We start from the raw sequence: 26,105 nt of genomic DNA, 5'->3' as shown, positions 1-26,105 counted from the left end.
ATGATGGCAAAGAGTAAACACACAAAGATCTTCAGTCTTTGATAACAGAGATCTTCCTGCCCAACTAGTCCTGAAACTACCAACACTTAAGCTTCATGCTGAGGATGTCAAGAATGACCTCACACTCTAAGCTACTATTAGTCAGATGTTTTGTTCCTTGCTGCCCAAGCCATTCCAAACAGATACAGTTTAGGCAGAGAAATGTGTTTCAGAGTCTCAGCAAAAATAGATGTTAAGGTGATCCAGTTTTTATCCAGGAATTTATTAGCATTAAGCAGTTGTTCATAAAACAAATTGAATTTTATCTCAGATGTGGGTCAATCTGAGTAATCCACATGATGCCTGTGATAAATATTTCCCTCGCTGGTTTCCAGATGCTGGGCTTCCTCTACGCCCATCTTGAGTGTGAAGAGCATTAGAAGCCATCTGAGTTCCAATGGACTTGGTCAGAGTGAGGCTCAGCAGGATGGGGGGTGATCCTATAGAAATCACCTAGTTCCTTTCTTGGGTGACTGACTGCTCAGCAGACTCCGAGCAAGGACTGAAGGTTACAGTTTCCTGTCTGGCAGCCTCTGGGCCTGGGTCTAGATAAAGGTCTCTTCTCTGCCTGGCAAGTCCTAAGCCGGCAGCTCCAGGGTTCCATTTTCCTCGTGGTTTCTGGAGCCTTGACTACATTTTGCGTTTTTATTTCCCCAATTCAGTGGTGTGAAGGAAATCACTGCAGCTGTCTTGAAGCTTGGTCCAGTCTGTGGAGTTCTTCAGAGTTTAAATAAGGGCTATTATTAAAGGGAGTCAGAAGGCATGCCCTGTCACAGAGGGAGACAAAGTGCCCCGGTTCAGAGAAAACACTTTCCTAGAAATCCTGGAAGACTACGACAAGAAAGAATGAGTCCAATAAAGAAGGAGAAAAGCCTTAAGAAGTGTTTCTGAACAATTGGAGAGGGAAGGGATCTGAGGTGTCCTCTATTCACAGTCACCTCTCCTACTACCTTCTTTACAGCGAAGCAGAGATCTGGCCAAGGTCAAGTGACCAGTGTCAGGATTTAGCTCCTTCCCGCTTCCCTCAAGAGGTCTCCAGTTAAGCTGCAATCTCCTCGAGAGCAGGATCACTGTTTTCTTCACTCTCGGAGCCCAGTGGCTAGTGCAATTAATGATCTTCACTTTCAGCTGGGGATGCTTATTTCAGACAGGCTGTCTAACTTGCCCGAGATCACACAGCAGTCAAACGCCGGTCTGTATTTAACCCTCCGTATCCGGACTCCGAATGCCTCGACACAGTGGATCATTCAAGAACATTTGTTGGACGAATGAAAGAACCCAAACTGGTCGAATCCGTTTAGAGGCCTGGCAGCTCGGGGTAGCTGGGGACTGAGCTCGCAAGATCCAAGCAAAGCACACGCAGGCTTGTCCTTCGGTTCAGGCTCAGAGGCCCCGCCCCCTGTCCAGCTGGGCACGCCCCCATCTTGGGGACTTGGGTCCCTTTCTGCGTCCGAGTTTCCTTTGGCTCCCGGCCCTGGGCGGAGGGCCTCTCCGGGTCGGGAGACCTGTGCCGGCTCCCAGACCAGCCCTCTCTCTGCCCCTCCCTTCCTCCCTCCCGCACACTCTAAACTTCTTTTTTCCTCCCTCTCTAAACTTCAGTCATTCTAGCGCCCGCCTCCTCTACTCAGCGCATCCAATTAGAATCAACAGATCCGCTGAGGGCCCGCCCCCAGCCTGCCGGAACCCAATCCGCCGTGCGGAGTCGAGAACGGGGCGCGTCCCCCAGAGCCGGGCTGGTGACGACAGCGCGCCGGGCGCTGCGCTGCGGGAGGGGGCGGGGCCGGACCGGAGAGGGCGGGGGAGGGGCCAAGCGGGGAGGAGGTTGCGGCGGGTTTGAAAGCGCCAGTTTCCTGGCAGCTGGGGCAGGCGTTGGTCTCGGCGCTCCCGCTCCGCAGCGGCGCCGCTCGAGCGGGCGACCGAGCTCCGTGCGCGCGTCCCGGACGGAGCTTCGCCTTCCAGCTGCTCCCTCCGCTCCCGCCCCTCTGCCTTAAGCTCTTTCCCGCCGGGCGGGCGCCGAGCCCCGGCCGTCGGCGCTGACCCCGCCCGGAGACCCCGCCGGCGCCGCCCGCGGGGCGCGCGCTCCCTCCGGCTCTCTTCGGCGGCCCGCGTGAGGGGCGGCTCGCGGCGGCGCGCGGCCGGCGGGCTGAGGCGGGGGGTCAGCGGCGGGGCCCCCCTCTGGCCGGGCTGTACGCGGGGCCCGGAGCGGCACCGCGGCCGCCCGCGCGGGGGCTCCCCATGGTGCAGCGCAGGTCGGGATGTCGAAGACGTTGAAGAAGAAGAAGCACTGGCTGAGCAAGGTGCAGGAGTGTGCGGTGTCCTGGGCCGGGCCCCCGGGCGACTTGGGCGCGGAGATCCGCGGCGGTGCCGAGCGCGGCGAGTTCCCCTACCTGGGGCGGCTCCGCGACGAGCCTGGTGGCGGCGGAGGCACCTGCTGCGTGGTCTCGGGCAAGGCGCCCAGTCCGGGCGATGTGCTGCTGGAGGTGAACGGGACGCCGGTCAGTGGGCTCACCAACCGGGACACCCTGGCTGTCATCCGCCACTTCCGCGAGCCCATCCGTCTGAAGACCGTGAAGCCAGGTACGCTGTGGGCTCTGGAACCCGGGTCCTCCGGTTCCCGACTCCCTGGGGAGGGGAGGGAGTAGGGGGAGGAGGCGGCGCCGGGCTTTCCCATTTTGCAGCTGGTAAAACTGAGCTCGGGTTGAACCGACAGCTGTGTAGGGTGTTAGGGAATTGCAATTAGGAGCTGGCTTTCTTAATCCAGCTCGGTCTCCCACCGCAGACAAGAGTTTCTATTTGTATTTGCATTTTTATTTATTTATTTTTTATTTTTTTGACTAGAGAAGGCCATTCTTTTCTGCCCCCATCTGTGGAAAAGGTCCTATCTAGCACGATAGTCATTTCTTGGGAACGGTTCTGCGTATTCTAACGCGGAGAAAGGGCTTTGCTATGGAGACCTGTCGCTGGATCGAGTGCCTAGGTTACCACCGAAAGCTCCCGGGAGGGCTCAGCTGGCCCGGTGTGTCGTACACAACCGCAGACGTCTGGGAGCTGGCAGCCCAACTCAGTAGGTCTAGGTGGCTCAGGTGTTTGGGTACCGGCGAGGTACAGCGGGTTACCGGTGGAGCTGTTGTGTTTGAAAATACCTAGGTGCCCAGCCTAGCAAATGCTTTTGTGAAGCTTTTGAATCTACAGAATTTGTTGAAGCCTTGGGTAAAAAAAGAACCCTCGTTGCCCTGGTGTCTTTGATGCTCGTAAAATGTGCCGCAAAGCACGCTACGCTTATGGCATTCTCGCTAGTTGGAAAGCATTGATCAGACTGCGTACAGTCTGGGCTGGTAGTATGTAGTAAGTTTTCTTACGAATTTGTAAGGAGAACGTTGTTGGACCTTTCGGTGTTGGTAAAATGTGATTCTGGCTTCTGAGATGGTTGTAGACAAGAGAATTGTGATTAATTATTACTAGAAATCAAATTGTTTCTACTGAATATGCGGTGCATTTGAACATACAGGGCTGCCAAACCGTGACCCAGGCAAGATTTTGGTTTTTCCCTTTCACTACAAAATGCTAAAAATTTCTGGAGAAAATGTAATATTCTCTCTCTCTCCCCTCTTCCTCTTCTTCAGCTCACTTGAGGAATATTTCTTTAGTAGTCCTTGAGCTAATTGCAACTGATGATTTGAGGCAATATATGTGTATATCGTGGGTATGTAACAGTCTTACTATCTTGAATGAAGGTTCTTTCCTGTTCTGTCATACCCATTTTAAGATCTGTGCTTTTGTGAGTTTTTCTTACTGTTAGTTTTTAGAACTTTGTCAGACTGTAAACAACCTTTTCTTTGATTTTGAGGATTGTAAGATTCTTATTTCTTCTACAACTATATATGAAGGGTGAAGGAAGGCTTTGGGGGCTGTAATTTGGCCTGTTGATTACTGTCTGTAATACTGAAAAGATCATCCAGAAAACATTTACTAGCCACTTAGATCAGTGGTTCTCAACCTATAGGTCGTGACCCCTCGAGGGGGGTGTGTCTGAATATAAACTATCCCGCACATCAGGTATTTACATTATGATTTATAACAGTTATGAAGTAGCAATGAAATACTTTTATGGTTGGGGTCACCACAACATGAGGAACTGTATTAAAGGGTCACAGCATTAGGAAGGTTGAGAACTACTGACTTAGATGAAATCCCAGGCAGCCAGCAATGATGAGAACACGTGTATCATCACTCTGTTTTGTTTTGATCACGGGGCATTATTGAGAGAATAACTGTTTTAAAACCAGCCATAAAGTTGATAGGTTGTTGAGGAAGCTGGTATATTCCAAATCATTGCGATTCCTTTAAAAGACTAGGCGGTGGCACCTTCATAAATGCCAATCTGGCTTACAAGTTATACACTTTTCAGCTTTCACATTGAATTGGAGAAAATACTTAAGAGTTTGGAGTGTTATACAGTAGTGTCAATTAACTAACTGCATTGATCAACTCCTGTCCTATTTGAATATTTAGTCAAAATAAAGGGAATAACTGGTGCCAATGGCTGCAACACATCTTATTAATAACAGTTTAATGTTGTGCTTGCTTTTTAAAATGTGCTCAGCATTGATAATTTGTGGCAGAATCACTATTTTGTGTCATTTGGGATTTGAAACTGTTCTAAGCAAATTATAATGAAAATATTTGTTAGGTAAATGACTTTCTTAAATGTCTTTGCTTAAATGTAGCATTTATAATGAAATACTAATTGTTTTGTAGGTTAAACACAAGCTCTAGTACTAGAAATTAAGAACTTGAAGAGGTTGTTTGTAGAACTTGGATTTGGTTAAAATAGCACAAGTATATCTCCAGAGGATTCTGGATTCTTTATGGTTGTGTTTTGTTTAGAAAAGCATGAAAATACAGTGTAAGGTGTTCTAAAAAGAAACTTGCCCTGCCCCTAATCCCAGTTTATCTAAATTTTGTGAGAGAGATGAACTTAATTTAAATTCATTTTTAGCATTTAAATTTAAAGCATTATGCACTCTTGACTGGTAACTCTTCCCTGAACTGCATTCTTGAAAGTCAGTTAGAAGCTAACATAGTGAAAGAGTAAAATGTGGCCATTTCTGTAAGACGTCATGTTGATGAGTGATGATCTCATACTGTCTTCTGGCAGTTGTGGCAGAAGGATGAGCTGAGCTGGAGACATGGCTGCAGCAGCCCTACTTCCTAACTCCAGCCTTTTTTTCCATCCTGGAGATGTTCAGGGGAGCCTTGTCAATGCTGTCAATACAGGGACTTAAAGTATGTCTTTGATTTAATTGTATTTATTTTCATTTGTTATACTTTATAATAGTTAATCAAAAATAGATCTTTAAAATTTGTATCCTTCTCTGAGTTAGATTTGGTGTTTTAGTGTTAATATAGAACTTAGCAATCAATACTTTAATATTTAAAGGTTAATCTTTAGTCCCATTTATTGCTTAGCCAAATTAGTTACTACTTTTTAAATTGTTATCTGTGGCTTGTTTTTGTTACTGTTTTTTGCAAGAGAAAAGTTGTCATTCGAATTTGAACTTTTGAACTTTGGAACACTGGTGAAACTTTTTATGGTATAATACTGTGTCTAGCACAAGTGCCTGTGATTTTACATCAGAGTATATTCTTAAACAATTTTTATTTGGATTACTATGATAATTAGGTAGTTTTGTAGAGTTTTAGAATACATAAGTACTTGCTTCTTAGTACACCTGTAAATGTTTCATCAGTTGTAAATTACACAGATTTTGTTCTAGTTAATGATTAAATATTGCATTATAGTCTATAAGTACGTGAAATCATTGTGTGCTGCCTTAGTATGCACACAGTGCATTGGACTACCTTAACTCTACTACTGTGTACAGGGATGAAAATCACAGGGAACATTGCGGTTAATGCAGTTAGGTGTGTGTTTATCGACTAATTTGAAACAAAGTTTGTAACATTTTAGTTAAATGCAGGTAAAAATGTTCACCACTGACCCAGGGATTATAGTGTCTAAAGGAATTACTTTAAAATGATTTCACCCCTAGAAATACATTCCCCTTTAGTGAAGAAGCTTTATTGGATGCTTAAAATAAGGAATGTGTGTGATAATCCTAATAATAAGAACTCTGTTTTACTTCTCAACTCTTGGATCTTTTCGATGGTTTTTAGTTTTGTGGGTAAGTTGCAACATCATTGAACTTTGCTTAAGTGGTTTAATATCCAAACAAGAGATGAGCAAAAGAAATGAGACTTAACTGCTAGCCTTCTAGGTTAGTAATATAACCAAGTATTCAATATCTTCAATACACTCTTCAGTTCAGTACCAACAGAAACTAGAGATTAGGTGAGGTAGCCCTTTTGTTGGATACAATTGTATCAAATTTTGATAAACCTTCATTTGAAACATTCCTGCTTTTCCAGATTTTTGGTAGGAGATTTTTCCCTCTAAAGGTCTTAATTTAGTGGTTCAGGTTCAGGATTCCTATGAATAATTAGGGAGTATATGCTGCAGCTACAGCTAGCGTGCCGTCTCTTGCTACATTGTTAACATCTTTATACTTAAAACCTATTTTCTTTAATACTTTGTAGGAGTACTGTATCCAAATATCTCTCATATATTTGATTACTTTTCTGGTGTATCATACTGGTTGCCTTATTGATTGATGTTCCCTGTCTTAAGGTTTTCATTGCTTTGATGAAACACCGTGGCCAAAGCATCTTAGGAAGGGTTGAGTCTGTTTGGCTTACACTTCCACCTCTTCTGGCTCATTACTGAAAGAAGTCAGGTCAGGAACTCAAACAGGGCAGGAACCTGGAGTCAGGAGCTGATGCAGAGGCCATGGAGGAGCGCTGCTTACTGACTTGTACTCCATGACCAGCTCAGTCTGCTTTCTTACAGAACTCAGGACCAACATCCCAGGGATGACACCACCCACAATAGGCTGGGCCATCCCAGATCAATCACCAATTAAGAAAATGCCCTACAGGCTTGCCTATAACCTGATTTTTATGAGCTGTTTTCTCAGTTGAGGCTCCCTCCTCTCAAATGACTATAGCTTGTGCCAAGTTGATATAAAACCAGCCCACATATTCCCCTTAACGTTAGACAGTCTTTCCGAGGTTGATGTCTTTTAGAAATTCTTTAATTTCTTGCTGTCTTGTTATAAACACAGGTTTAGTATTTGACACTTTCAATTTTCAGGTCACTTTATTTTTGTTTTATACAAGTCATTGATAAAACTGAATTTCATGGAACCCAACAACACAACACTGTGTTTCTGGAAGTACATGTTATTTTTCCTCTGACGTGGGGAATACTTTATAAAACCACTTGTTATAGTTTAGTCATTCTTAAAAGTTTGTTCGCTAATTTATGTAAGTTAATGGTAAAACATCTAAAATTTGTTTGAGTATTTGATTTATAATGTTAGTGTCTCATCTTTAGGTGAATAATGTCACAGTGTCTTTAGTCTATAATCCGCCAAGTCCTTTTTGAAATTTTGTGGGTACTCAGTGTTTTGTGTTTTTGGACTGTGTTATTGTGGCACATGCCTTTAATCCCAGCACTCGGGAGGCAGAGGCAGGCGGATCTTTATGAGTTCGAGGCCAGCCTAGTCTACAAGAGGTAGTTCCAGGACAGGCTCCAAAGCTACAGAGAAACCCTTTCTCCAAAAACCAAAAAAAAAAAAAGTCTTTTTCCTTCTCATTCTCTCTTCCTCTTCCTTTCCTTGATAGGCTTTCTCCCCCCCGTGTATCCCTGGCTGACTTTGAACTTGTGGGAAGTTTTCTGTCCCAACTCCTGAGAGCTTGGATCAAAAATGTGTACCACTACACTAAATAACTTCATTTTTTTTTTCTGGCTCTTGATTTTTCGAGACAGGGTTTCTCTTTGTAGCTCCGACTGTCCTAGAATTCACTCTGTAGAATTCAGGCTGACCTTGAACTCAGAGATCTTCCTGTCTATGCCTTTCAAGTGCTGGGATTAAAGATGCCCGCCACCACCATCTGGCTTCAATAATTTTATTTTTGAACCACTCTCATATTCTTTATCAAACTCTACTGATTTTAAAGTGAATTTTTGGTCCTTTGTAATTTAACAAAAGATAAGTTTTAGTATTAAAGACTACAAATATGTTACCATGAATTAACTTTTTCTTTTTTCTTTTAAAATTTATTTTATATATCATTTCTCTGTCTTCATGTACACCTTTATTCCAGAAGGGGCATCAGATCCCGCTATACATGGTTGTGAGCCACCATGTGGTTGCTGGGAATATAACTCATGACCTCTAGAAGAGCAGCAGCCAGTGCTCTTAACTGCTGGCCAGCCCCAACTTTTTCAGAATGTGTCTTGAAATGTTGAGAAGTATATTTCTTCAAATATTTTGGTAGGGAAGAGTGGACCCTGAATGTAAGACTGTTGCTGATGGTGGTGAGCTTCTGTGTAGCATGGAGGCTGGTGCTTTGGAGACATGTGTGGTGGAAGAAAGGTAAGTCTACTCACTGCTCTTCCTGTCCTGAAAAAACCAGTATTATTTTGAAAGTTTTCCTTGGAATGCTGCTTCTTTTAGAGAAAGTGAAAAATTGGCTTACAGATCATGCTTCCCCCTCAGATACCTAACGATATCCTCACAGCTTTGTCAAATGAAGTCAGAAATAGTATCATTACAAAGCACATAAAATCATAAGGGCCAAGTGATTCATTGGTAAAGAATTTTTGTAGAAAAGGTTTTTATTTATTTATTTTACCTTTTCCTTACTATTTAAAACTCCTCAGGTAAGATTTAATATGAATTTTGGTGAAAACTAAATTCTGTAGTGTGCTTGTTCTAAAAAGTTACTTTGAACTGGATGTGGCAATAGACACCCCCGAGTCTAGTTCTTTGAAAGTCTGAGGTGGGAGGATTGAGAGTTCAAAGCCAACTTGGTTTACATAGTAAGAACCTATTTCAATGAGAGGGAGAGGGAGAGAATGGGAGAGAAGGAGGGACGGAGGGAGGGAGGGAGGGAGGGAGGGAGGGAGAGAATGAGAATGAAAACATTAGAATATCTTAGTGAGGGTTTTTGGTTCCTTGTTATAAAAAAAGGGAAATCAAATGAATAAAAGTATCTTTTAAAAGGTCTGTAAGTTGCTCACCAAGCGCTGATTTGTACCACTTTCAGAATGAGTCTCCCATTCCACCCATATTGGAATCACTGCTGTGTTTAGTAGACACCACATTAAGTGATTTGCTTAGAAAATAAAATTCTAAGAAATTATTGTCAAGCAGTGTCAATAGTGAAACTTTGGATGATTTTGAATTGTTTTTGTTTTAGTAGAGTCCTGGTTACTTTTCCTTATTTTCTGACTTGGCTGGTTGGGGAAGGAATTAGGAAAAAAAAATCTGAATTTATTTTGGTTTTGAAAGATAGATAGGTTTTGGTTTAGTTGAAGAAGGACATTTTTTAGTAGTGGATGAGATGAGAAAAACACAGTTCATCTATAAATTATCTATAAGGTGTTCCATTGCTATAGTTTTTATATGTGTGTATATTAAAAACACTTTACTTAATCTAGTTGGTGGCAGTACACGCCTTTAATCCCAGTATTCACGAGGCAGAGGCAGGTGAATCTCTGAGAGTTTGAGGCCAACCTGGTCTACAAAGTGAATTCCAGAACAGCCAGGGCTACACAGTGAAACCCTGTCTCAGAAAAACAAAATAAGGAAACAAAGCCCAAAGGCAAAGAACCACTTAGTACAAATGCACAAATCATATTTTATAATATTATATGATAATTGGGAAGTAGATGGAAAATTATATTGTTTAAATATAGAGATAATTCTATTTTGTATTATTCCTGATAATGTTCTCTCAATTCTAACTTAAAATGTGTTTCTCCTAGTAATGATGCTGTTGGGGTTTATTTATTTATTTATTTTTTGATTTTCGAGACAGGGTTTCTCCGTAGCTTTTGGTTCCTGTCCTGGAACTCGCTCTTCTAGACCAGGCTGGCCTCGAACTCACAGAGATCCGCCTGCCTCTGCCTCCCAAGTGCTGGGATTAAAGGTATGCGCCACCACGGCCCGGCTCTGTTGGGGTTTAATGGTATTTCTCTCTTAATTTAAATATAAATAAAAAAATATTTTTTTAAAAAATATTTATTTATTTATTATGTATACAATATTCTGTGTGTATGCCTGCAGGCCAGAAGAGGGCACCAGACCTCATTTCAGATGGTTGTGAGCCACCATGTGGTTGCTGGGAATTGAACTCAGGACCTTTGGAAGAGCAGGCAATGCTCTTAACCACTGAGCCATCTCTCCAGCCCCCTGGTATTTCTCTCTTTAGCTTAAGTCTCATTCGACTCATGATAAAGCACCACGAGTGTCCTTATTTTTGCCATAATGTCGTGCTTGCTTTGGCAGCACATATACGAAAATTTTGCCAGAATGTACTTGAAATATTACCACTAATACTAATTGTTTCTGGATAATAAACTTATTTGGGTTATTTTGGAAGCCCAACAATTTTATGCGCAAACATAGTTTACTAGTATAGTAGAAAGGGAACAGAAAACAGAGTTCCATCTTAACTTTGACTAAGTCACAGCGGATTGACTTCTAGTTACAAGGTTGGCATCATATCTTTATTTCTCCACTATCCCAGTAATTTCATGCAGCTAGTGGCTTGTAACATTGTTGTTCTGAGGAGCAAACCTCCTACCATTTCAGTCATTCCAGAATGCCCAGAGAGTATAGACTGCATGTTGCAGACCATAAATTTCAGTTGTGACATAATCTAAGCACCTGAGAAAGGGCAGTCTGTGTTTGCAGATTTAGTTACTTTGTTTTATTAACATGTATTAGAGATATTGTTTAGAGATTAAGGCATGTAAAAGGTTATATAGCTAATGTTACTGTCAACTCAACTTTGTTCAGAGAAGCTTCTTTTTGCTATGTACACTGCTGCAGAGACTCATAACTGCTCAAAGTGATGAGAACATGTGATGATTGAATGCAGAGCCAAATATGGGACATATGGATCTATGTGTCACCCCTTCCAAGGCTCAGAGGACGTAGTAAAGGAGGCAGCGTGTAAGAACCAGATGAGTGGTGCTGAGTGTCGAATGTTGACATCCGGTTATTGCAAAGCATTGTACTCTTGAACTCATAGCAGCTAGCATCTGTGATTATGTGTACAAGGTCAGCTTGACTACGTCCCGTGTCCCATTGTGGACCGGGAGGCGTTTTTGGAGGCCCTACCCCTTCCTGAAGATATATACAAAACCAATGGTTGCTAAATAATGCAGAGACATTCTTCAGTGGTGTGGCCACTTGTTTTGATGCCTATGCTCTTGTTAAGTATCTCATCCATTTTTCTATAAGCAACCCTAATTCAATGGGTCATCAAAAGAAAAAAAAAGAATTAAAGAGGGGAGTTAAATTTTCCTACTATAATTTAGTTAGGAAGTTTTTTTTTTTTAAAGATTTATTTATTTATTATGTATACAACATTCTGCCTCGATGTATGCCCACATGCCAGAGGAGGGCGCCAGATCTCAGTACAGGTGGTTGTGAGCCACCATGTGGTTGCTGGGAATTGAACTCAGGACCTCTGGAAGAGCAGCCAGTGCTCTTAACCTCTGAGCCATCTCTCCAGCCCCCTAGTTAGGAAGTTTTTAATTTTGTTTTTATCATGGAATAGGAATGAATTAGACATTTTGCTTTTAATTATTATGTTCTGTTTAGAGAATATCCATTCTGTGCTGGGTAGTTTAATGCCTACTTGATAAAAGTTGGAGTCACTTGGGAAGAGGTAACCTCAGTTGAGGAAATGCCTCTCCAGATTGGCCAGTGAGAAAGCCCGTGGTGTTTTTTTCTTTAATTGAAAATTGTGATGTGGGAGGGCCCAGCTCACCCAGGGAGGGCTGTGCTATTCCTGGGCTGGTGGACCTGGGCAGTATTATTGGAAAGCAAAGTGAGCTAGCCCGGAGGAGCAAGCCAGTAAGCAGCACTCCCCATCACCTCTGCATGAGTTCTGCTCCAAGTTCCTGCCCTGACCTCCTTCAGTGATGACTGAGCTGTGGAATTATAAACTGAAATAATCCTTTCCCTCCCCAAGCTGCTTGGCTTTATCACAGCAGTAGAAGCTCTAACGAAGACACCTTCTTAATGTCTTGGATTTGCAATATGAATAATAGCATCTACTTAACAATTCTGGCATTTTACATTCTTTGTTATTCCTATGTTTTTTTGCAGAGAGTTTTAAACATAATTATTTTCCTTCCAGAAAGCTTGTGAGGGTCTGGCTTTACATTTTTATTTATATTTATACAAATATAAAAATTGGATTTTACTGTACATGATGCTATTTAATAAAGTAATTTTATGAATTGAAAATATATTAAGGGTGAAACCCTGTCTCAAAAAATATATATATATTAAGGAAAGAAGACAAGTTTTTATTAGCAAATACTTTATTTTCTGAACTTAAATAGAATAGCTTTGTTTTTTTTTCTTTTGATAAAATAACTTTTAAAATTGTGCTTGAATAAAGTAGTCCTAGAGAAATATTGCTGTTTGGATCTAATCATTCAGACTAATTATGCACAGGAAACTTGTAATAAATGGCTTAGATCTCAGCAGGAAACATGAAAAAATTCAACACCAACACCAATGAAAAAACTCAATTTATATGCCAATTTTGAGAATCCTGTAGCAAGACAGACAGGAAAGGAAGCTCTGAACCCTTTAGAAATGAGGGTCAATAAAGCTTCTCATCTTTTCTTATGGTGCCCAGTAACAAACCCTGGAGGGACTTTGATGTACTCCGTGCTCATCTTTGAGCCATTGCTCTAAAGAGAGGGCCGTGGTGTACGGTGATTGGACAGGCTGGGATAACATGGCCATTCTTGCAACTACGTATAGATAGCACAATATCATTAAAGCAGAACTCCACGAATGGGAAAGAGGAGAGAGTTCCTCAAAGGAAAGGCTGCTAAGCTGACAGCATGGGATGTAGCTGCTTTTCAAACACTTAATGTCTGCTACTTTGAAGCCAACAGCTGGACCTAATTGAGATAAAACTAATTTAAACAAGCAAACCAAAAATCACATATATGCTATAGAACAAAGCTGAGACCAATTTTGTCAAATATTTTGCTCAAATGTTATTGCATTTGTTGTTTTTAAATCTGAAAACTGCTTTTATATAAAAATTTAGAAGTTTGGTTGGCGAGATGGCTCAGCTGGTGAAAGTGCTTCCCAACAATCCTGTGAATTTGATCCCTGGGACCTAAATGGTACAAAGAGCCACCTCCCTCTTATATCGTCCTGACAGCTACACACGCGCGCGCGCGCGCGCGCACACACACACACACACACACACACACACACACGTGTGCACACAATAATTACGAAATTATTTTTGGTCTGGAGGGAACAGCTTAACAGTAAGAGCTCTGCCTGCTCTTCCAGAGGACCCAGGTTAGACTCCTTAGCCCCCACATGGCAGCTTTCACCTGTCTGTGACTCCAGTTCCAGGGGATCCAGCAGCCTCACACAGACTTACATGAAGAAAAAACACCAATGCATATAAAATAAAAATAAATTATAAAAACGTATTTTTATGTGTATGAGTATTTTGCCTGCATGTTTTTCTGTGCACCATGCTGCATACCTGGTGTCAAAGAGGCCAGAAGTGGGTGTCAAATCCCCAGGAACTGAAATTATAGAAAGTTATGAGCTGCTATGTGGGTGCTGGGAACTGAATTTGGGTCCCATGGGAGAGTAGTCAGTATTCTTAACCATTGAGCAATCTATCCAGATTCCCAGCCACCTTTTGTGACAGTATCTTGCCGTTTAGCCCTGGCCGGCCGGGAACTCGCTATGTAGACTAGGTCAGCTTCTAACTGTACCTGGCTTCCTGCAATGAAAAAATTTTAAAACACTTAGTTGCTTAGAAAATTGAGGTGCTGATGCTTGGGTACGTTCAGCCAAGACATACTACTTATAAGTGTTCTCACGCAAAAACAAAATCCACATAATACCAAATGAGACTCCACGTCAGGGCTTCTTGTTCTAGAGTAGATGGAATGCTTTGGTGGATCATTAAATAATAACTCGGTAGTGAGAAAATGACCTAATTCAAAAACGACGTTTTAAAACTTAATATTATTATCCATTTTGAAAATTAAATTCTAAACTAATTGCTTCTCAGTGTTTTGCTTTTAAAGCAATAGTTTTTTTAGGCATAAATTGAGACAGTATCACTATCGCATTATTTCTCAAGGTTCCTGTACTGACTAATTTTATGTCAACTTGACACAAACTACAGTTATCTGAAACCTCAATTAAGAAAATGTCTTTTTAAGATCTAGCTGTAGGACATTTTCTTAATTAGTGATTGTGGGGAGACCCAGCTCATTCTTGGTGAGGCCATTTCTGGGTTGGTAGCCCTGGGTTCTAAGAAAGCAGACTGTGCAAGCCATGGGAAGCAAGCCAGTAAGCAGTACCCCTCCATGGCCTCTGCATCAGCTCCTGCCTCTAGGTTCATGCTCTGTTTGAGTTCCTGTCTTCTACTTCCTTCAGTGATGAATGATGATGTGGAAGTGTAAGCCAAATAAATCTTTTCCTCCCCAAGTTGCTTTTGGTCATGGTGTTTCATCATAGCAATATCAACCCTAAGATAGTTCCCTAATTTTACCTTTTAAGCATGTTCTCATAGCAGTTATATATAAGTGAACCTACTGACTCCTAACTTAGAAACACTGCTTAAAGTAAAATATAACGTGTTACCTTTTAATAACCAAAAAGCAATTTGGCAGACATTGCAGAATAAAAATTCTTTTGTTAAATTTACTTTTTCCTTGGCCTCTACTGAGCAAATGGAGATACTTCAAGAAAGAATGGGGAGCCTAAGAAAGGGTTAGATGCTCACTTTACTGGATTTTTAAAAATTGGTTTTAATTTTATACTGGTTTAATATTTAATTAAAGTATTAATATTTTCAGATTTTTATGATACAAAATGATTTTATTTTTGAGACAGATAATACTGTGTAGCCCAGGCAGCCTTGAACTCATGATCTTTTTGTTTGCAATTATGTCTCCTGAGTGATAAAATTACAGGTCTGTGCCACCATGCCTGACTATAAACAATAATTTAAATATTAATCTTTATTCACAGAGGAGTTTTGCCCAGTCATCCGATAGCTAGATCTTTAGTAGACATTAAATGTTCAGAGATTATTTGTGAATATACATATGTAATGATTGTATATACAAATGAACATCTTTGTCTGGGCGTGGAGGCACACGTCTACAATCCTAGTACTTGGTTGAGATGCAGGCATGAAGGTCAGGAGTTTAAGGTCAGCCTTGACTCCATAGCAAATTCTAGGCCAACCTGGGATGAGTGAGATCTTGACTCGAAAACAAAATTTCCCAAACATCTCCTAATGTTCTCCCCGACCCCCCAAAAAAGTTTAACAAAAATGAAACATCTTTGGATTGGGTATGATTCACCGATAAGAATCAAACAGAGATTTATGGTTTTTTTTAGATTAATTTATACCTTCTAGGCATGTTTTTTGGCCATATTTGGAAAATTACTGCTTCTGTTGCAGAAGCCTGGAATGATTAGAGTTCTCTAACATTAATTTCATATACTGACTAGTTGAGCTATAGAATCTGTTTCAATAATTCATTCTTTCTTACCTCGGTTCACAGAACTGTATCTTATCCCATTTTAGTAATTTTGGGTAGAATATTTTGTCAAAATTTTATTGTTTGAGCTCATGGTTCTATTTACCAATTTAAATATTTGTTTTAGGATGGAATGCAACTAGTGAAAGTTTTAACTTCTTTTGAGTAGAGTTAGAGCCAACCAGAGCTGTCTCATGATGTAGTAATAAGTAAAAAAGAAACTCAACTTCTTTTTGGTTGGCAACCTCATGTTCCGACCACTGTGCTGCAAATCTAAGACTCTTCCACCCTGAGACCTTGTCATGGCATACCAGTTGTTCTATCTGATGTGGTTTATAAGGACATAAATGGTGGCATTCACATCTTCCTGTAGAGAAATTAAGAATTGTACCTCCTTTTATACACAAGGAAACTGAGGTTCAGAGAGATTAACACATTAAAGTTCTCACAGTGAGAACTATGAACAGAAGCATCATTAGGCCTTCATTTTTCACTTATTGGCTAAAATATTAGTTCATTGTGTCTGAATAAAGCTGCTTTCCCCTACAGTTTTGAATTGAGTGGGTGTTAAATGTAGTAAAACATTGGGCAAATGCTAAACTAAAATAAAAGGTTCATTGTTTGATTCTGTTTCTGAACAAAGTTTGTGGTAGTACAATTTAATTTAGCTAAACTGAAGAGTGTTCATAAGGATTATTAATCAAATAGAAAATAAGATTAAATTATTGCTACATTTAAAGGGAATAGTTTAAGCAGTTATATTGAAAACCTGGATATTTTAAATAACCTACTTGAGACAACTGTATACTTGATATTGGAATTAATACTTTTCCTGTATTTCCTGTCCCCTTGCTATAAAATTTACTAACTATGTAGGTGTCTGTTAGCACACTTATCCTAAGACTGATAGCCTAGAAAATAATGAACATAAGATTGATAACATTTTGAAATTAGTGGTCTTTTCTAAGTATACACATTCTTCTCAAAGTATATTTTGCTTAATAAAATGCATCCAATCTAGAGAGAATAACTCATTGTATTCAAGCAGACCCCTCCTGCAGTCTCCAAGTACTCTACACTAAGATGGACTCTGAAGAGGTAGTTTAGAGCAGCTGCGGCATCGCTGCCTCCTGTTCTTTGTGCTGTTAGATTTTCTGTTAGGCTTAAAGGTCATCATCAACTGGAAGGAACTATGTCCATCCAATTCGTACCCTGAGTCTAAAGAGAAAGTTGAAATCTTAGCAGTGACAGAGTGTGGACTAGAACCCAGATCATCTCATTCCTTTTATTGTTTGGTTTCTGGTATAAGATTTTACATACAAAGTTGATGAAACATGAGATTCCTCAAGGAGTCTGTATTATTTTAGAATGAAGTGTTATGAGCTAAACCTGTTTGTTGAGGCTGTCTGCATTCATTAGTGTGGTTAGAGCAATGGTAACCCAGAAGTTGGAGCACATGAAATAATTTAAATTAATGTATGCCATAAGTTTTCAGGGCATTTTTAGCCTGACATACTGGTATAGCTTATGGTTAAGATTTAAACAAGCATATAAAAGTTTTAGCTGATGTTAACAGTTGAGTATCCAAGTAGTTTTTTTTTTCAATTGTTTCAACATTGAGAACATATTTTTTCTAAAAGAAATTGTTCATAATGCTTTTAGTCAAATTCCTTCCAGTTGCTGCTGCTGTGTTAGGTAGTCTCCTAATGCTATTTCTTGCTCCTTTGGCTACACTTGTACTTTTTGCTTCTGAGTAAATAGGACATATAGTGAGGGAAAGTAAGTTTTCTGGCTGGGAATTTTCAGGGAGAGTGAGAGGCGAGCCATCAGGTGCACTCTGGCTTAAACTTGCTTGTCTGTAATGGATATTGATTTACCGAAGGGGAAGATTGTGCTCCTGGTGGGGCAGGGCTGGCACATGGCTCACACCATGGAGGGCTGGCTGTACATGAGGACAGAGAATTACCTGTATGAGGCAAAGCTGAAGGTGGGGTTGAGGAGGCAGTTCTGGGAAGAGTAGTCATCAGGTGTTATCAGTGGGATGATGAGAGCGTGCGTGGTTGTGTGTGGAAGAAAATTTTCCTATGCTAACAGGTTACATATTCCTTATAGTGCCTGCCGGGGACCAGTGCAGGAATCAGAAAGAGACAGAATGTAGAGAATTAGTCATGTGGAAAGTCTTTGAAAGGACACTTCAAGGTGTAGCTGGGCCTCTGACAATTGACTTCCAGGACACCTTGACCCACCATGATGGCTGCCACTTTGCAGTCAGGTTAAATAGCTAGCGAGAGGTTGCCTGAGAAAACAGTGGATCGCACAGCCACTGCTGTTGTCACCTTCACTACTGGAAGTGGAGTGGAGTGTCTAGTCATTGCTGTGACTTCTTGATGCCTGTGACTGTGTGTTTGTGTGTACAGCTGTATTGTTAATGGCAGAACACTGAGCAGAAGGACCTGTCACATACACCTTTTCTCAAGATCAGAATCATTCTTGAGTTCTAGAGATTCAACTATATTTGACTTTCTGTTCTTGAGATGATATGAAATTGTGAATTTTTGTGTTACCAACTTTCATGAAACAGTTTGGAATTTTGTTTATTTATGTCATGGCTATGTGCTTTCTCATGAAGAGGCAGTATAAATTTGTCTTCAGATTTTTTTGGGGGGGGATAACGATAAAGTTAAAGATGCTGAAGAAGTAAGGGAGAAATCTGATCCTGTAAGTAATTTCCAGAGAGGCATTTGTGGCTTTTAAGTATTAGTGTGTGGCCTGTAGCTCAGTCCTTGTAGTTTTGGAGATCATATCAGATCAGGTGCCTTCAGGATAGTATGGCCATAGATCCCATACATTTAAACTAGAATGAGATCAAACTCTTAAGAGATACTATTTACATTTTTAAGTTTTGTGATTTTATTTTTGATCATAAGCATTTTGAAGGGATTGTGGCTCTTTGTACATGGAATTCCCTTTTATTTCTGTGGACATGCACTAAGCTCCACAGCTTGGAGAGCTGGAGAGTGCTGGGCGTTGTAGAATATTGTTGCACCTCCAGCCTGTGCCTTTAGGAAGCCTTACAGTGCAGACCACAGATCTGACTCTCTGTCTGCTGCTCACAGCCTGACCCTCCCTGCTGGCTTTGATCAGCTGCCTGTTCTCTCTACTCATCTCTCCAGCTTTGTTTTCTCCTTACACAGATTGTTTCTCCCACGTTTCTCTGCTTTCCAGAGAAAACACTGACTTTGTATCGCTCTCACCAGTCTATTGAAGTGAATTGTCAGTCTCTGGGTCAGGTAGAAACGCAGGTTAAGGTATTCTTTGTTATGTTGGTCCTGGCTGAGATACACATACATAAAAATATATACACTTTAATATTTTAGTTTTGCATTAGAAAATGTTCTGGAAGCCAAGTTTCAAGGCAGTATTTTATTTGGAACCCTTGTTTTAGTGGATCAGACTAGACTATTTCATAAATCCCTCCTTTTAAAGACACCTTTAAAAAGAGAAGTGATTGGAAATGGATCTTTGAAATGAATCTCTAAGGATAATTTCTTACTGAGTGAAAATTGCCAAGTCTGCTTATTAATCCAGTATTAAGATGTTACAGGGTGTATGAAAATTTCATTAGCACTGTTTGTGTGGCATTTGTTTCAGTTAGGTGGTCAGGGAGGCTTTCCCAAGCGTTTGTATAAACCACGCGTTGAAATAATAGAAGGAAGTCTGCTATGTGAATGTTTCTAAGCAGAGGGAACTATTAGATTCACTACAAGAATCTAATCCAGGAAAGAAACAGAGAGACGAGTGTGGCTAGCGCCGAGGAAGTGAAGTGAAGCTTGGAGGCTGAAGAAAGAGACAGGTGTCTGTGGAGGTCTGCAGACCACAGGACCTTTGGAAGAGCAGGCAATTCTCTTAGACTAATGGAGACCTTTTAGGTTAGAAGAAAATTAATGGTGGATTAGATTTTTATTAAGAATAGTATCAGTGAAATGGTGGTGGGTAGATTTGAAATACATGTTTTGAAAGAGGAAATGACAGGACTCTATGACTGCAGGTAAGGAAAGGAGAGGATTTAAGTTCAGGATGATGTTTAGGTTTTGGCTCTAGGCAGCTAAGTGGGTGGTGTTGCCATTTTCAGGAATAGGAAAAACTGGAGGTTGGGTAGAATGATCAAAGTTAAGTTTCTCTGTCTGTCTCTCTCTCTCTGTGTCTCTCTCTCTCTGTCTCTCTCTCTGACAGATGTACATCCAACATTTAGCTTACTTTACTAATTTATGTATAATACATTCCTTTATTCATCCATTAGTCTAATTTATTTTTTATGCATTTAAAGGTAAATTGCCATCATCAATGCCTTTCTTGAAGGAAAACTTTTGTTTTCCCCTCCCTATCCCTACCCCCCAAATTACAGGTGCAAAATCTAAGGTTTGCAGGAAACCATGCTTAAGTTCTTGTATCTAGTAGTTATTGGTAGATCTAGGATAAGCATGTAGCTTATCATTAATCTAGAACTCTAATTTGATTATATTTTAAAATTAAGAATAAAAATAGGGGGCTGGAGAGATGGCTCAGTGGTTAAGAGCATCGCCTGCTCTTCCAAAGGTCCTGAGTTCAATTCCCAGCAACCACATGGTGGCTCACAACCATCTGAAATGAGGTCTGGTGCCCTCTTCTGGCCTGTAGACATACACACAGATAGAATATTGTATACATAATAAATAAATAAATATTTTAAAAAAAAAGAATAAAAATAGATGTTAGAGAGATGGCTTAGTGGTTAAGAGCATTGCCTGCTCTTCCAAAGGTCCTGAGTTCAATTCCCTGTGCATGTATATGTGTGTGCATGTGTTTGTAGACTGAAAGACAACCTTAGGTGTCATCCTTAGTGCTGTCTATCTTCTTTGAGACAGGGTCTCTCACTGACCTGTAGCTTACTAATGAGGTTAGATTGTCTAGTTGTCAAGCCCTAGGAATCTTCCTGTTTCTGTGTCCCTAACACTAAGATTACAATGCCACCACACTGTCATTTTTTATGTGGGTTCTGGCACTTGAACCCAGGCTCTTGTTTTTTATAAGGCAAGAACTTCATTGACTGAGTCATCTTTCCAGCATACGAGCGGATGTTTAAAGATCTCTTTAAAAAATATGACAAGTAAAAAATGAATGGCTTTAGGTTAATTAAAACATAGTTACTTGTACTTTGAGAACAAAGTCCATTGGAGTAAGATGGGATGCATCTAAGAAGCTGCCCATAAACTGAATGTATTACATAAAGTTATCATATGTGATTTTTTTTGACATCCAAATTCTTCCATGTGAAATACTTTTAAAGTCTTTACAGTTAACTTCTGGGGGCTTGTAGTTTGGTCAGAATTAGATATAGTGTGGCCAGAAACAAGTCTGATGTCAGAGATAACTTAAATGTTGGCATCATTGCCACTAAGGAGAGCTGTCTTAGGGTAGACTTTAGTATGACTGTGAAGTGAAATTAGCATTTAGAACCTCTCAATTATCCCCTTTGACCTTTGATAGTTTTTCTTGTTATTATTCTCTATGCCCTGATTCCAGAATGTCTAGTCTCCCCGGTCTTTGATAGGCAGTTAACAATAGGCATTTACCATCATATACTTGGTAGTTATTAGCAAAATTATATGATTAACATAGTCTATACTAAACTGGTGCAAGAAATTACTTCTGTTAAACCTGCTTGTGTATATTTTCCTGTTAATCTCCTCAGTAACTACAAATAATGGGATTTTGAATGCCATTGTAGCAACTTTCCTTTAAACTACACCACTAAACTAATTCTGTCTAATATAATGGGTTTTAGGAAGTGTAAGGAAAATATGTATGGTTCCTATCCCTGTCTTCATCGTCATTTTAAAAAAATCATTTCTACTTTATTATTTGACTATTCCCTTTCTCCATATATATCCCTGTCTTTGGTTTTTAAAGTCATCGATTATTTTGGATTATTTACTAAATTGTTAACTATATAGGAAACTTTGAGCTTTCCCCTTATACCAAATTTTAATTTTATATGTATGGATGTTTTGCTTGCATGTACATATGTGCACTACTTGTGGGTCCAGTGCTTTCAGAGGTTGGAAGAATGCATCATTTGTGGGGGCTTCAGAAAAGACTTCTTTCTTAAATTCAGCTAGAACCAACTATCCACACCTAGCTTCCTCCTGTCTTAGTGTAGTGTTTGTGTTTGGTGATACAGTGTAAATACTTGATTAGACTATGCAGAGACACCTGATTACTCTTACACAGAGAATATTTTAGTGAATCATTTGGTAGCTAATGAAAATTTGAAGAATAATGATCAATATGGTAAACATTAATATTTTAACAGACATGTTAAAGAAAACTCCCAAGACTTTAAGGTGAATTATACCGTAGGCACAATGTATATTGCAGTGCATTTGTCAAAGCTGCATCATTGTTAATGGGGGAAATTAATTTTGGTAGATATAGCTATTATGTAACTTATGAAATATTTTGTAAAGACATTTGGCTTAACTAGTGTTGTACTTTGGTTAACTATTTTTTTTTTTTGCAATAAATTCTGTAACTCTCTTAATTAAGTGTAAGGTAGGGGAGATAGCCCAGTTGGTAAGGAAAACATGAGTGCCTAAATTTGATCCCCCAGAATCCATGATAAAAAAATAAAATTCCAGGTGTGGTAGTGTGCCCTTGTAATTTCAGTGCTGGGGAAGTAGAACAGGGTGAATCCCTAGGGCTTGCTAGTCAGTCAGCCTAGACCACTTTACGAACTTCTGGACCAATGAGAGGCACCATTTCAAAATATGTGTGTATGTATGTATGTGTATATATATATATATATATATATGTACATATGCATACATGTATATATGTACATAGCTAAGAATCATACCTGAAATTGTTCTTTGGCTTTCACATGCATGCATACATGTATACACAGGTGTACCATTACATACTTACCTATACACATACATACATATATATGCACAAAGTAATGTAAAGTTTAAGAATCCTGTTTTTTAGGATTCTCAAATCATTAGTTATATGATTATAAGTCTGAATTAAGTTATTTACTATCCATTCACTATTTTTATGAATAATTTAAGTTAATTAAAAAATTACATATCTGTGGCTCTGGAATGGTAGCTCAACAGTTAAGAGAACTGGCTGCTTTTCCAGGAGACCTGGAATTTGATTCCCAACACTCACATGGTAGCTTATAATCATCTCTGACTCTGGTTCCAGGGGACCCAACACTTTCTTCTGGGCCCCAAGGGTCAGGCATGCCCATGGACAATATATACATGTAGGTAAAACACCCATGCATAAAATAATAATTTATAGACGTGTAACATGTACACATGTCTGAGTATGGATTTGTGCATGTGTGTTCAGTACTTATGGAGGCATGTCCCTAGAGCTGGAGTTGCAGCCTGCCATGGGTGCTTGAAGAGTACTCATATCCTCTGCAACAACAGTGCATGCTTTTAACTGCTGAGCTATTTCTCCAGCCCTCCATTCCATAGTTTTACGTCCTTGTGGATGGGATGAACTTAGTTTGGGGGGGTTAGAAAAATAGTCAATACCAGAACTATTTAGAGTTCTGAACAATTCATTTTATTTCAACTTAATATTTGTTGAGTTATTACTCTGCCTGGTAAGTACAAGGGGACCACTTGAGTAGGATTCCTGAGTTAATGCAGGAGAGAGAGTCTTAGGACTATTTTGTACTTGAGTAGGATGTGGGCCAAAGAGGAGGGGAAAACATGAGATTTTAGACAAAACGAAGATTGGGAAAGTCCTAAGAGCAAGATTAGAAACTATCATTGAAGAATGGTGGGGGAACTCTTTTAGTTCAGTAATAGAATTGTTCTATTAGTTTCCTTGCTGCTGTAATGATGATGATGATGATGATGTTGATGATGATGATGATAGAATTTGTTCACATGAAAAATTCAAGTTATTATCTTAGAATTTTATTTATTTTTTAAATATTTATATATTTATTATGGATACAATATTCTGTTTGCATATATGCCTGCTAGAAGAGGACACCAGACCTCATTACAGATGGTTGTGAGCCACCATGTGGTTGCTGGGAATCGAACTCGGGTCCTTTGGAAGAGCACGCAATGCTCTTAACCGCTGAGCCATCTTTCCAGCCCCTATCTTAGAATTTTAGAGGTAAAAAAAAATCTAAATGTATAGCCTGGTGTGGTATTGCATGCCTATAGCACTAGCATTTGGAGACAGATGTAGGACAATCTGCTGTTTAAGCCAGTCCTAGCTACCTAGTAAGTTTGAAGCTAACCTGGCTTGTATGAAACTGCCTTAAAAAAAAACCCTGAAATGAAGTAGTTTAAAATGTATGTGGACAGATTGTATCCCTTCTGGAGGCTCTAGGGAAAACTCTGGTTTCTTTTTTCTACCCCTGCCCCCAAGCTTATAGGGTCTCCTGCATTTCTTGGCTTGTGGCTCCTTCATCTACTTAAACTACATCCCTCTAACCCAATTGTTCTCAACCTGTGAGTTGTGACCCCTTTGGGGGTCGAAAGACTGTTCCACAGGGGTCATCTAAGACCATCTGAAAGCATAGATATTTACATTACAATTCATAACAGTAGCAAAATTACAGTTATGAAGTAGCAATGAAGATGATTTTATGGTTGGGGGGTCACCACAATATGAGGAACTGTATTAAAGGGTCACAACATTAGGAAGGTTGAGAACCATCTAGCCTTTGCTTTCTTCATCGTATCCCCTTTCCTCTGACCTTACCTCCTCTTAAGGACTCTTATTATTATATATGCCTGTAGGGTAAACTCCCCACCTCTGGTTCCTTAACCTAGTCACGTCTACCAAGCCCCCTTTGCTATATCTGATAGTATACATAGGTTGTTGAGATGAGGACATTGACATCTGTAGGGGGCTATTTTCTAGCGTATTGCAACAATCAGGAGAGACTTGATAATTGGTTTCAAATATCTGAAGGAAGGACTGACATATGGAAGAAGGACTATGCTTTTTCTGTGTGGTCTCAGGGATAGAATTAGAACCAGTGGGTGGAAATTATAGAGACAGATTTGTACTCACTTTAAGAGAACTTTGTAAGGGAGCTGTGAGGATGGAGTGGGCAGTCTTAGAACAAAGCAGCATGTCCTAGACACTGGCAGTGTTGAGCAGGGAGTGAAAGACCTCTTACTGGTTGTCATAGAGGGGATTTAATGAATTTAAGACCAAGTAATTAGAACTAAGCGAACTTTACACCCTTGCCTGTCCTGAGTTCAGGTGATTCTGCACATCCCAGTGTGTTAGCATTTGGATATAAAGCATAGCCTCTCAGAATGGCATTCAACTTTGACTCCATTGTTGCCTGTTGTTTCCTGCTCCTACTTCAACAAACAAAAGGCTCAGAGCGAGGTCTTAAAAAGATCAATAGACTTAAGGATTTACTGCTGAGACAGTGACTCACTTTTATATGATAAAGTTCTTGTAGGTTCAGTCTTTTTATTTTGTTTTGTTTTGTTCGAGAAGTGGGGGGTCTCATGTTTTTCCTCCCTCTCAGGTACTGGGATTATGCATCTGTACCATACCTGGGTATTCCCCGCCCCCCATTTTTTTTCCTTTTTTCCTCTGTCCCCTCCTTATGAAGTTCTGTAGCCCAGGGTGTCCTGAAATTTATATCTCCCTGCCTCTGCTTCTTTCCTGAGTAGTAGATATAGGCTTGTATTCCTTGTTTACTTTAACATATTAAAAAATAATTCTCTTACTTGAGGTGAAAAAAGGGAAGACTTTGAAAATACAAAATAGATACGATTCTTAAAAGTTATTTAGAAAGGAGTTTAATTTTTAAAAATTTATTTTTTGAGAACTTGTACACACAATATATTTTGATCATGTTTACCGCCCATAGCATTCCTCCAACTCCTCTGGGATCCCCTCCTACATCCCTTTCTCAAACTTATGTTTCTTCCTCTCTCTCAGTTTTAAAATAGTCCTCTGAGTCCAGTCAGTGTTGCTCAGCTGTGCACGGGTGTGGGCACATCCACTCGAGCAAGGCTAACTTACCAGGGACCACACCCCTAAAGAAAACTGACTCTCACTTACAGCTACTATTGTCAATGCCTCCTCATGGGAAGGAGTTTGAAAATCTTAATTTTACAGCTTTCTAGAGAGAAGTTAATTTTTGCAATTCAATATACTGTTGTAATAACTGTAAATGCATTTATTCATTTATGTTAAATACTATATTTTATTCCATAACCAACCAATTCCAGTTCATCTTTGAGAGTTCAATTGGGAAATCTCATTTTTAGTAGTTGTTTATTATCAAGTAGTACTGGAAGATCAATACTGAATCTCAGAAATC

General features: G+C 40.0%; 1 protein-coding gene across 4 annotated transcripts in view; it reads left to right on the top strand.

Moving 5' to 3' along the window:
- Positions 1-2,150: 2,150 nt before the first annotated feature.
- The window catches only part of Magi3 (membrane associated guanylate kinase, WW and PDZ domain containing 3), a 229,959-nt gene continuing 206,004 nt past the window's right edge, over positions 2,151-26,105 (top strand). For all 4 annotated transcript variants that reach the window (XM_041637915.1, XM_041637914.1, XM_041637912.1 and 1 more), the window contains exon 1: positions 2,151-2,616. In XM_041637915.1, coding sequence (XP_041493849.1) covers positions 2,295-2,616 — 322 coding nt within the window. In that variant the 5' untranslated portion in view covers positions 2,151-2,294. The remainder of the gene's footprint in view (positions 2,617-26,105) is intronic.

Source organism: Microtus oregoni, unplaced genomic scaffold (genome assembly GCF_018167655.1).
Source record: "Microtus oregoni isolate MIOR12 unplaced genomic scaffold, Mior012 000054F_ref0000373, whole genome shotgun sequence".
Lineage (NCBI taxonomy): Eukaryota > Metazoa > Chordata > Mammalia > Rodentia > Cricetidae > Microtus > Microtus oregoni.
This window is presented reverse-complemented; position numbering and strand designations above follow the sequence as displayed.